Here is a 12,539-nt window from a genome sequence, read left to right as displayed (position 1 = left end):
GCCTGCTGCACTCTGTGAATGGTGCAGTGGCCATGGTGGTGTTGGGTTGATGGTTGGACTGGATGATCTTTGGCTTTTCCAACCCAACCAATTCCCTGAGTCTCTGTCTGGAGCTCACATGAACCATTCCTGGTCTCTTTCTGTGTTTCTCCTTGCAAGCTTCTTGTAGCCATGTGCTGACTTCTGGGGTTTGCTACCTGAGATGGACCTCTCCCAGCTTGCAGCCAAGTCAGGCTTGTGCTCCCCTGTGGCTGGGTTCCTCCATCCTGGCTGCTGCTGCTGGTGCTTGTTCAGTGGTCCAGGTAGCTGCAGGCTGCTGAGCCACTGTAGCAGCAGACCTTGCCCTCTGTGTGCCAGGCATTGTGTGCAGAGTTGTTCATGTGCCACAGGCTTGCATTTGTCTGTTCTGCTCTTAGGAGACAAATTGCCACAGAGGAGGTGGTGGCAGTGATCTGTCCAGAGTCATAGGAGACATCTGCAGTGCTGATGTGTTTCAGCCCCTCTAGCTTGATCCTGCATCTGTCACCTGAGGCACTCCACTGATGCTGTTTGAACCAGGCAACTGCAGACATTTGCTGCTAGGTGAATCCAGTGGAAGAAAGCACTTTCAACTTCCTTGTCAGGAGAGAACTGAAAGTTCTCTTCCAGCTCAGGAGGGAGCTCTGCACCCAGCTCTTGCCTGGCTCCAGCTCATCCACATTACTCTGGCAGCATAGCTTCCTGCTCTGCTCTCAGCCTTCTGGCTCAGCTCTGATTCCTGGGCTTCTCCCCCTCCAACTCTGCTTACCCAAGCAGCTTTCTGCCACCAAGCCCAGCAGCACTCAGCAGCCTCCAGTCTCACTGCACCTGCTGACTGTCACAGCCCCACACACCCTGAGCACCCTGTGGCACTTCTCCATGCCCTGCTGAGCAGCAGGATTCTGCACAGCCCAGTGCTCCTTGTCTTGCTCAGGAGAGGCAGCAGAGTCTGGAACTGGGCAGGACTGGATATGGAATGAGCTCAGCCTGCTTTGCTGTCAGGCTTAGCCAGAGCAAGGCTGTGCTTCGAGCAGCCTGCAGTCAGCTAGGTCAGCCTGCAGCCCCCCACGCCCTGCTGCAGGAGCTGCCCCTCTGCCCTCCAAGGGCAGCAAAGTGACAGTGTGAGGCCCAGCCCAGGAAGCAGTGATGTGCCCTAAGGCCTGCCCAAGTCACAGCCCAAGCCCCCTGGGCTCAGTGCCAAGGAGCTGCCGTGCCAGGCACAGGAGGGCTGAGGTGAGGCCCCGGCCCTGAGGCACAGCCCCGCTGCCGTACAGACTGAAGCATGCACTTGTGCTGCTGCCCTGCATACTCTGTGTAATTCTTCTGAACTGATCTCTCCCAAACAGAGCCTTACACCTGTGGAGCTTGTGGAATCCAGTTCCAGTTTTATAACAATCTCCTGGAGCACATGCAGTCCCACGCAGGTAAGCTGGGCGCCTCGCCTCGCCTCCAGCTCAGCTTCTGTGCTGCTGCTGCTGCTGCCTCACCTTGCCCCTGGTGTCTGTCAGTCCAGCTTTCTGTGCTCACCCTTCCCAAAGCCCCACTGCTGCCAGCTGCAGAGGCTGGGGCACACAGCAGTGGCTGCAGCAACAGGAGGCTCAGAGGATCCCATAAGCAGCGCTCCTGTCCCTAGGGAGAGAGGAATGGTGCCCTGCCAGCAGCAAGCACACCAGAGTGCCCACACCAGACTGCACACTGCCCTTGCCCACGGGGACCAAGGGCCTGCTCCTGGCATAGCCATCCATGGGGCACTCCTGGAGCAGATGAAATCCCTGCTGCAAGAGGGGCAGTTCTCACTGGAGCAAATGAAGCAAAGCTGCTTGCAGGGCAGCAGAGCCTCAGCCCATGCCTGTTGCTCAGTCTTGTCCTGTGCTTGTGGCTCCTGGAGTTCTCCACTGGACTGAGATGAGTTCTCAGAAGAAGAATTTGATATTTCAGCAGCTGTGTTCCTTCCCCTCTCAGCTCTCTTCAGAAGAACAACCCAAGGAGTTGCTCCACTGCTCTGTTTCCAAGCCACCTATTTTGTTTTCCAGCACAGAAGAGGCAATTTTACCTTTGCAGAGCCCAGGCAGTTCCAAAGGCAGCAGCCAGAGGATTCCAAAGTGTAGACCCAGGATTAGTTTTATTATCTTCTTTTTTTCCCCCCTCCTCTTAAATGAAGATTGGAGTGATTGAACCCAGCTTTCCAAACCAGTTCACCTTTGCCAGTGTGGCACTTTCAACCCACCACAGCCAGCCCTGTGTTCTCTGGCAGGCAGCTGCTCTCCTGAGACACAGGCTGAGGACTTGTGTTTGCCCTCCCTTCATTGGCAGGCCTGAGTGGCACTACAGGACACCTGGCTGGAGGAAAAGCCTCTCACAGTGAGTCATAGATTCAGAGAATGTGTTGGGTTGGAAAGGACCTTCAGAATCATCCAGTTCCAACCCCCCTGCTGTGGGCAGGGACACCTCCCACCAGCCCAGCTTGCTCAAGGCCTCATCCAGCCTGGCCTGAAACACCCCCAGGCAGGAGGCAGCCACAGCCTCCCTGGGCAGCCTGTGCCAGAGTCTCCCCAGCCTCACTCTCAACAATTCCTTCCTCATCTCCACTCTCACTTTCCCCTCTCCCAGCTCAAAGCCATTGTTCCTCATCCTGGCACTCCCAGCCCTTGGCCAGAGTCCCTCCCCAGCTCTCCTGGAGCCCTTCAGGTACTGGCAGGCTGCTCTGAGGTCTCTTTTTCTCTTGTATATAAGGTCTGGTTTCCTCTTCTGGATCATCCCATCCTCTGCTTTCATTCTGCCAGGCAGAACAAAGGGCACACAAAGCCTTCTCTTCTCCAGGCTGAACAACCCCAACTCTCCCAGCCTGGCCCCACAGGGGAGGGTCTCCAGCCTCTGATCATCCTGGGGCCTCGGGACCCTCTCCAGCAGTTCTTGTGCTGGGGGCACCAGAACTGGAGGCAGTGCTGCAGGTGGGGTCTCAGCAGAGGAAAGGGGGAGGATCTCCTCCCTCATGCTGCTGGTCTCCCTGCTTTGGATGCATCCCAGTTCTCCCCAGAGCTCCAGCTGCAGTTCCCAGCTTGCGGTGCAGTTGTAGCCCTGACGCTGCGGGGTGTCCCTCGAGCTCCCCGGCTGTGCAGCTCCGTGCCTCCAGCCCAGGTCTCCCTGGGCAGTCTCTCTGCAGGCCTGGTGGTTGTCCAGCAGCCACTTCATTGATCACCTCTGCAGTGTGAGGAGGAGACATGTCAGGTGTTGGGTTTGAGGTGGGGGGAGTTTGGGGGATGGTGCTTTCAGCCTGCTTGGTGTGGAGCGATTGGCCCTCGCGAGGCTCCGCGGCGCGGGGAGGCTGCGCCCGGGGCAGTGGCTGCCATCCCTCTGGGGGCTTGGGATCTCTTCCTGGTGCTTGTTGGTGGCAGTCTCTGCTTGCCTCCAGCTGCATCCTGACCATCCTGTTCCTTGCTCCGGTCCCTGGTGCTGAAATGCTGCACTTTGAGTTGTAACTCTTGGTGATAGTAGAGGAGCTGCAAAGGCAGGGCCAAGGCTGAGGTGCCCAGGTGGGGAGTGGCAGTTCCCTGCCAGCTGTGAGCTCTTGAAACTTCCAAGCTAGTGCTGGCTGCAGTCCCTTCTCTCCTCCTTACAAATGAGCCATGGCCTCTGGCCTTGCCCATGTGGGTTACCTTGGACACAGAGCAGGGCTGGAGGGGGCAGGTATTGGTGATCTGACTCGTGTCATGTCGGCAGAGATCCATGCCCAGGTGAATTTCCTCTCCTCAAGCCAGGATTGCCCCTGTTGAACTCTGTTTCCTCATCCCTCCCTGCTCTGTTTGTAAGTCACTGTCTCCTGCTTGGCTGCTTCCTCCAAGCTGTCTCTCTGACAGCAGTCTTATCCAGGTCTTATTTAAGTGCCTTCTCCAGGCCTCACCTGCTGTGGCATCCCCGTGCCTGGTGTTTGCCTGGCTGTGCTCCTTCCTCTGGAGCAGCAGCAGCCTTTCCTCCAGGGCTGTGCAGCTGGGGGTGACCATTGTGATGTTTGCTGCTGTGTGCTGAGGGCAAAACAAACTGAGAGGTGGGAAACCTACAGAGAGCTTTGGTGGATGGCTGCTTCTGGGTGTTCAATTTAGGGAGAGCAGCAGTGGAGATGACACAGAGCCTGCAGCTCCTCTGGTCACTGTTTAGCCTGTCAGAGCCTGGGGATTTCCATGTCCCAGAACCAGCATCAACACAACCTCTCTGAAGTGTGGGGCTGCAGAGACCTTGCAGTAGTCAGCAGAACTGCTGGCACAGGATCCACACACTGGGAACTCTGCATGGTAGGGGTTTGTGTCCATAGCAGAGGTTTGGACTCCTTACTCCAAGAAGGACATTGAGAGGCTGGAGCAGGTCCAGAGAAGGGCAACCAAGCTGGGGAAGGGTCTGGAGAACAGGGCTGGGGAGGAGCAGCTGAGGGAGCTGGGGGTGTTCAGCCTGGAGAAGAGGAGGCTGAGGGAGACCTCATTGCTCTCTGCAGCTCCCTGCAGTGAGCTGAGGGTTGGGCTCTTCTCCCTAGTCTCAGGTTATGGAACAAGAGCAAATGGCTGAAGTTGTGCCAGGGGAGGCTTAGATTGGAGATGTTGAAAGATTTGTTTGCTGCCAGAGTGGTCAGGGACTGGCAGAGGCTGCCCAGGGAGGTGGTGGAGTCCCCACCCCTGGAGGTGAAACCTGTGGCCATGGCACCTGGGTTGGTGGCCATGGTGGGCTTGGGTTGCTGGTTGGAGTTTGCCAGCTGCAGCAAGTCTCCGATTCATGTGCCTGGCTCAAGGAGTGTTTCATTATGGGGATGCAGAGATGAATGAGGCCACCTGAGCCAAATCCTCCCTCAGTTGATGTGTTCAGGAGTCCAGTTTGGGTTACCATGACTGATGCCAAGGGCTCATCTCTTCCAACTAAGTGTGGTGCATCCACTCCCACAAGTGACTGAAGATAGGAGCCTGCTGCTGGCCTCCAGGAGCCAAAGCAGGGACATCCTGGCTCTTGAGTCACTCAGAGGGCTGTGCCTGCAGGCTGGGAGGTAATAAGGAGAGATTATAGCTCCATAAAGCAGCTCCACAATGAGAAGCAGCAATTAGCATGTAAATTGAGTGCTGGAAGGCAGAAAGAGAACAGCAGAACACCAGGCAGAGGAATTTGTTCTGTAATTACAGTGTACAATGTGCAGCCTGGGCTCCCTTTGGAGCACTTTGTTCAGGCTGAGCGCTGCCACATAAAGCCCTTCCTACAGTCTGAGCTGCAAAATGAGAGGGTGGCTGGGCTGAACCTGGACTAAGGGATGGGAGGCATGAAGAGAAATGAAAGAGCCATGAGCTGTGCAGCTCACAGGCTGCCTGAGTAGGAAGGTGAGGTCGAAGTGCACAAACCTCATCGGTGCCACATGGAATGGCAGCAGATACCTGGGCACAGGGAATCCCCCATGCTGATGAAATGGGTAAAGAGCTGGGGAGAGGAAGCACAGAGGGGTTCTTCCCACACCTCAGCCAGGCAAGGAAGGGTCTGAACAAAGTCAGTAGGCACTGTCCAGCAGTTCCCTTTGCCTGCCCACAGGTGTTTGGAGCTGAGGACGCTGGTGGCATGAGCCCAGGAGCCCCAGGCAGGTGCTGGGGCAGAGGGGAGGTGCTGGACCTGGGCACTGCCATTCACTGGAGCACCTCCTGCTCCTCACCTCTGCCACACCTGCAAAGCCCTGCCCTGTGCTGCAGCCCTGGGCACACCTGCAGGCAGTCCCTGACTCTGCCTGCTTCTCTCATATCCTGGCTTGCTCTTAGGTACTGATCCAGCCTGTGGGCAGTGCAGTGCCCAGACCTAAAGCTGGCCAGGCTGTGGCTGTCCATCAGCAAGGTTTGTGAGTGCCCCTGCAGTTCATGTGCAGAGCTGTTCTGCTTTGAGTGGACTTGCCTCTTAAGTAGGAGGGCACTGGAGTTTCATCACATCATCTGTAGCTCCTTGCTGGTCTCCCTTCTGCCCCAGGCCATTGCCACACATGAAGGAGAGCAGCTCAGTCCTCTCCTGTTTGTTCTGAGGGGCAGCCCCCAGCGGTGCCCAGCAGCAGCTCAGCCTGGGCTGCAGAGCAAAGCTCTGTCTGTGCCTTAGTGAGGCATTCCTGTAGTTTCTGCTGGGTGCTTTTCCCTGCATGCAGTGTGCCCAGGCCATAGATACTGCCACCTGAGAACCTGGATGCCTTTGTAGTCAGTGGAGATGAAGTCATTGACTCTGCTGCAAGAGGCATCTGGTTCTGCCTGCAGAATGAATTCCACTCTTGAGGCAGTTTTCCACCACTGAGTGTAAAAGGAGCTCTGAAGGCCACTTCTGGAGGTGTGTCTGACAGAGATGTTAGAGAAGGGCCACGAGGATGGGCTGAGGGCTGGAGAACAGGCTGAGAGGCTTGGGTTTGTGCAGTCTGGAGAGGAGAAGGCTCCCAGGAGACCTTCTTGTGGCCTTCCAGTATCCAAAGGGTAGGAAGGCTGGGAAGGGACTTCTTGGGGTGTCAGAGAGTGATAGGACTGGGGGGCATGGACCCAAGCTAGAGGAGGGGAGACTCAGATTGGATGTTAGGAAGAAGTTCTTACCCATGAGGGTGGTGAGAGCCTGGCACAGGTTGCCCAGGGAGGTGGTGGAAGCCTCCTGCCTGGAGGTGTTTGCAGCCAGGCTGGATGTGGCTGTGAGCAACCTGCTGCAGTGTGAGATGTCCCTGCCCATGGCAGGGGGGTTGGAACTGGCTGAGCCTTGAGGTCCCTTCCAACCCTGACAGCTCTGTGATGCTCTGATATCCAAACTGAGGTGAGCTGAGTCCATGTGTGGTCAGTAAAGGGCCTGTTCAGCCTTCTTTGGTTTTAATTCCATCCTTCTGTTCAGTCTTTTCATCAGCCTCTCCATCCTCATTCATCTCCCACCTCTGTTCATTGTGCTCTTCCTTGTTGCTTCACAGCCTGTTGCAGAGCAGAGTTTCATAGTGAAGCAAACCAAGAACTAGAAAATTCCCTCGGGGGGTGGGGAGATTCTTGGAGCACAGGAGAGGAGAGAACAGGGATACAATGCAGAATTCACTGCTGCTGCCTGCAAGTGCCTCACAGATCCATCAGGCTGAGCCCAGTGACCTGCACAGCAATGGGAGTATGAACATAAAGACAGTCACAGACTGCATCAGGTTGGAAGGAACCCTCAAAAGTCATCTTGTCCAACTCCCCTGCAGGCAGCAGGGACACCTCCAACTAGAGCAGGCTGCCCAGGGCCACATCAGGTTTGACCTTGAATGTCTGCAGGGACAGGGCCTCAACCACCTCCTCCCTGGGCAGCCTGTGCCAGGCTCTCCCCAGCCTCACTGTGCAGAACTTCCTCCTGATGTCCAACCTAACTCTGCCCTGCTCCACTTTCAAACCATTGCTTCTTATCCTGTCCCCACAGCCCTTCTGAACAGTCCCTCCCCAGCCTGCCTGTAATCCCCTTCAGATATTGAAATGAAGCTCTGAGGTCTCCCCTGAGCCTTCTCTACCCTGAGCAGCCCCAACTCTCCCAGCCTGTCATTGTGCTTCAGCCCTGTGGCTGTTTCATGTCCCTGCTCTGGCCCTGTCCCAGCAGGTCCAAGCCCTCTGGGCAGCTGTATCTTTGCAGCCATAGGAAGGAGCAATCTTTGGTCACAGCCCAGAAGCTTGAGTATTTTCTTACCTGTTTGCAGGCTGAGGCAGCAGTGAGTGACCCCAGAGGGGATTGCTGCTGTCCCTGGAAGCTGTGCATGGAGGCTGCAGTAAATCCTTAGCTACAGAGGAGTTGAGCATAGCTTGAAAGACAAAGTGCTGAACTGCGAAGAACAGGGAGGCCACCAGCAGTGTAGGAAGAGGCAGGGAGGCTGAAGAAGCGTCGAAGTTGGTTACCTTCCTTTGGGTCTGACATGAAGGCAAAGTGCACAGGCCAGGCTGCACAAGGACCTGCAGCTGGTGGGGAGACACTTCTCCAGGTGTGCTGCTGGCTGCAGTGTCACTGCTGCACAGAACAAGCCATTGGCATCTCAGCCAGAGGCTGGGAGGTGATGGCTTACAAGTCCAAAGCCACTCTGGAGGTTTCTGAGGGTGCTCTGCTGTCTTACTGCAGAGTAGAGGTTGCTGTCACTTAGGGGAGCCAGGAGGAGAGGCTAAGCAGATGGGTCCTGATCCCTTTCTTTGTGCTCTGAGTGTTCTCTTCTTGTGCTTCTAACACCTCCTGTCTCTTAACCCCACAGCTGACAACGAGAACAACATTGCCTCTAGCCAGCCCAGGTCACCTCTAGCTGTTGAAGAGAAGTGGAAACCTCAGCTCCAAAGAAACAACACCAGCAACAGTACGTAGCAGAGCTTCCTTCCCCCAGGCCTGCTGAGCCTCTGGCTGCCAGAGAGGCTGCAGCAGGGATGGGCATTGCCCAAGGGCCTTGGCCTCACCCAGCTGCACTTGATTTCACCCAGAGCTCCTGTGCTGCCCTGCAGAGCTGAACAGGGCTCCCACTATGGCAGCACTCCTGTGCAGAACCCACTGGGAGCCCTGGGGAGGTGATTGGAAAGCCTTGGGAGGAAGATTCATAGATTCAGAGAATGGTTGGGGTTGAAGGAGCCTTCCAGATCATCCATTCCAACCCCCTGCCATGGGCAGGGACACCTCCAACCAGCCCAGCTTGCTCAAGGCCTCATCCAGCCTGGCCTTCAACACCTCCAGAGAGGGGGCAGCCACAGCCTCCCTGGGCAACCTGTACCAATGTCTCTCTCCAAATGCATTTGGGAACTCCTGGAAAAGGTTGCTGATCCCAGATCAGACTTCCCAGACTGGGGTTAAAACACCAATCCATGGTGAGACATGGCATGACTCCCTGTGCTGGCAGGCAGCATCTGGCCTTAGCCCCAGCTTGCCCTGTGAGCTTGTTCCTCATCATGTGGAGAGGACTACCCTGTGGGCAGTCAGTGCCAGAGCTGGGCAGCCTGGGGCATGGGGCAGCCTGGGGGGTGGGTGTAGTGCTGTTGTGTCATGGTGTGGCCAGGGGAGAAATTCAGGTTGCCCAAAAATCAGCCACAGAAAGTGGGGTTGCTGGAGTTCAGAGGGAGCACCTAAAGGGGGGCTCCAAGAAAGCTGGGAAGGGACTCTGGCCAAGGGCTGGGAGTGCCAGGATGAGGATCAATGGCTTTGAGCTGGGAGAGGAGAGACTGAGAGTGGAGAGGAGGAAGAAATTGTTGAGAGTGAGGCTGGGGAGACTCTGGCACAGGCTGCCCAGGGAGGCTGTGGCTGCCCATCCCTGAAGGTGTTCAAGGATGAGGCCTTGAGCAAGCTGGGCTGGTGGGAGGTGTCCCTGCCCATGGCAGGGGGTTGGGACTGGGTGATCTTGAAGGTCCCTTCCAACTCCAACCATTCTCTGAATCCATAAAGCTTGGTCCTCAGCAGTGTTTGAGATGGTGGAGGAGGTTGTGTGCTTTGCTGAAGCATCTCCTCTCAAAATGCCTGTCCCAAAGCAGAGGCTGCAGGCACAGCAATGGGAAGCTGTGCACCCCTCCAGCTGGGTGGGCTGGGTGTGGGCAGTGGACTGTCTGTGTGAATCTAACTTCCTCAGCTTGTTCCTCAGTGAACACCATGGAGAGGCCACTGGTTGGAGGCATCTCTGGCAGCTGTGAAGGCACACAGGGAACAGATGGCATTGCTCTGTCTCAGTCCCCACAGCAGGCAGACCGCACAGATGAGGTCCCTTGCTGCTCTAAGCAACAGCAAGACCTGGAGGTTCCTCTTCCAGAAGGCCTTGAGGGAAGCAATCCAGGGCTGGGGATGCCTCTTGCACCGTGTGGGCTCGTTCCACCTGGCGGGTTTGTGCCGCCGCGGAGTGGTGCTGACAGGCTGCTCTCTGTCCCCCCCCTGTGTCCCGCTGCAGCGCCGCCGAGCGGCTCGGTGGGGAACAGCACGATCCCGGAGAAGGAGAGGCAGAACATCGCCGAGAGGCTGCTCCGGGTGATGTGCACCGACCTGGGGGCCCTCAGCGTGGTGAGCGGCAAGGAGTTCATCAAGCTGGCGCAGACGCTGGTGGACAGCGGCGCTCGCTACGGAGCCTTCTCCGTCACCGAGATCCTGGGCAACTTCAACACGCTGGCGCTCAAGCACCTGCCCAGGATGTACAACCAGGTGAAGGTGAAGGTCACCTGCGCCCTGGGCAGCAACGCCTGCCTGGGCATCGGCGTCACCTGCCACTCGCAGAGCGTGGGGCCCGACTCCTGCTACATCCTGACGGCCTACCAGGTGGAGGGCAACCACATCAAGAGCTACGTGCTGGGCATCAAGGGCGTGGAGCTGCGGGAGAGCGGCGACTTCATCCCGCACTGGGTGCAGAACGTGCTCTCGGAGTTCGTCATGTCGGAGATCAGGACGGTCTACGTCACGGACTGCAGGGTCAACGCCTCGGCCTTCTCCAAGGCGGGCATGTGCCTGCGCTGCTCCGCCTGCGCCCTCAACGCCGTGGTGCAGAGCGTGCTCAACAAGAGGACGCTGCAGGCCCGCAACATGCTGGAGGTGATCGAGCTGCTGAACGTCTGCGAGGACCTGGCGGGGTCCACGGGCCTCTCCAAGGAGACCTTCGGCTCCCTGGAGGAGACCTCCCCCCCGCCCTGCTGGAACTCGGTCACCGACTCCCTGCTGCTGGTCCACGAGCGCTACGAGCAGATCTGCGAGTTCTACAGCAGGGCCAAGAAGATGAACCTCATCCAGAACCTGAACAAGCACCTGCTCAGCAACCTGGCGGCCATCCTGGCGCCGGTGAAGCAGGCGGTGATCGAGCTGAGCAACGAGAGCCGGCCCACCCTGCAGCTGGTGCTGCCCACCTACGTCAAGCTGGAGAAGCTCTTCACCTCCAAGGCCAACGACGCCGGCGTGGTCAGCAAGCTCTGCCACCTCTTCTTGGAGGCGCTGAAGGAGAACTTCAAGGTGCACTCGGCGCACAAGGTGGCCATGATCCTGGACCCCCAGCAGAAGCTGCGGCCCGTGCCGCCCTACCAGCACGAGGAGATCATCGGCAAGGTCTGCGAGCTGATCAACGAGGTGAAGGAGTCCTGGGTGGAAGAGACGGAGTTCGAGCCTTCGACCAAGAAGCCTCGGGGGGCAGGGGAGGCCACGGCAGCTCAGGAGGAAGACTGGTTCGGGAAAAACGAAGTCTACGACTACTTGCAGGAACCTCTCTTCCAGGCCACCCCTGACCTCTTCCAGTACTGGTCGTGTGTGACCCAGAAGCACACGAAACTCGCCAAGCTGGCCTTCTGGCTCCTGGCGGTGCCCGCCGTGGGGGCCAGAAGCGAGTGTGTAAATATGTGCGAGCAGGCTCTCTTGATCAAGAGGAGAAGGCTACTCAGCCCGGAAGACATGAACAAACTCATGTTTTTGAAGTCCAACATGCTTTAACTTTAGACTTCTTTTCTTTTTGGGATAACAATAATAAAACACCACACAAAAACCCAACACACACACACACAGAGAGAGAGAGAGAGAGAGAGAAAAAACAAGCAACTTTGCAAACACTGTTCCAAAACAAAGAGAGAGAGAGAGAGAGAGAAAAACAAAAGAAAGGATTTTAAGTTCTAAACACTGTGGACCTCATTATGAATGCCCCCCTGGAAACAAACCAAGTGCTTTTTTATATATATATATATATATATAAAATATAAATATATCTAAAGATTAAGTTGGAAAGGAAAAGCTGAGCACAGGGAAGAGAGAGAGAGAGATAAAGAGAGAGAGAGAGAGACAGCCCTCTGCCAGGCCTGTGCTGCTTTCCCGACCTTAGTGTGTGGACTTGACAGACTCTCTGATGTTTTCAAGTGGGCAGACAAATGGGAGGCTGATGTTCTAAAGTCTTCAGGCAGCTGAGATCTAAAAGTGACTTGAAGTTTCTGGGTTTTATTTTGTTTGTTTCTCCTCCCCCCCCCCCCCCCAACTCCTACCCTTTCCTCTCGTTCCCCCCCCCCAGCCCCGGGGGCCGTCTTGCTGTGGATAATCAGAGGACAGCCAACACCACCACCACCCCCCCCCAGTTCTGCGCTGGACTTGGCTCCTTTGGCTTCACTCTGCACCTTGAGGGCGTTTGTCTGCAGCCTTCTCGCCGCACCAGCAGGGCAGCTGTGGTTTTAGCAGCAGCAGCAGCTGGAGGAATTAGGAAGGGAGACCTTAAGGCTGTGTTTTTAGTCCATTTTTAGCATCTGAGACCCCCAAGAGCTCTTCCTCTGCGTCGGCTCCCAGGCCAGAGCTGCCCCTGTTAGCCAGTGCTGGTCAGTCAGGTTTCAAGCCCAGAGCAGTGGTTCCTGGCAGAAAGTGTCTGACACTGGTTACATTTCTTGGGCTTGTTGTTGGGTGTTTATTTTTTACAGCACAGCTTCCTCCCTGAATTCCCAGTGCAGATTCTCTCCTCTGTCCATCAGAGCTTCTCCAACTTCTAGAGCAGCCCATTGGTGATTAAACACCAACCTCCAACCTCACAGGAACCACGGCAGCTAGAAACCAGGAAGAGCAAGCAAGTGGTGGCAGCT

General features: G+C 56.5%; 1 protein-coding gene across 1 annotated transcript in view; it reads left to right on the top strand.

Annotated features, from left to right (window-relative positions):
- The window catches only part of ZNF618 (zinc finger protein 618), an 83,996-nt gene extending 72,100 nt beyond the window's left edge, over positions 1-11,896 (top strand). Inside the window, 3 exon segments of the mRNA XM_068164196.1 lie at positions 1,365-1,442; positions 8,243-8,341; positions 9,905-11,896. Of these exon segments, the coding sequence (XP_068020297.1) occupies positions 1,365-1,442; positions 8,243-8,341; positions 9,905-11,418 (1,691 nt within the window). The 3' untranslated portion in view covers positions 11,419-11,896.
- The last annotated feature ends 643 nt before the right edge of the window (positions 11,897-12,539 follow it).

Source organism: Melanerpes formicivorus, unplaced genomic scaffold, assembly GCF_026170545.1.
Source record: "Melanerpes formicivorus ecotype bairdi unplaced genomic scaffold, bMelFor1.0.p_v2 SCAF_77, whole genome shotgun sequence".
Taxonomy (NCBI): Eukaryota; Metazoa; Chordata; class Aves; order Piciformes; family Picidae; genus Melanerpes; species Melanerpes formicivorus.
This window is presented reverse-complemented; position numbering and strand designations above follow the sequence as displayed.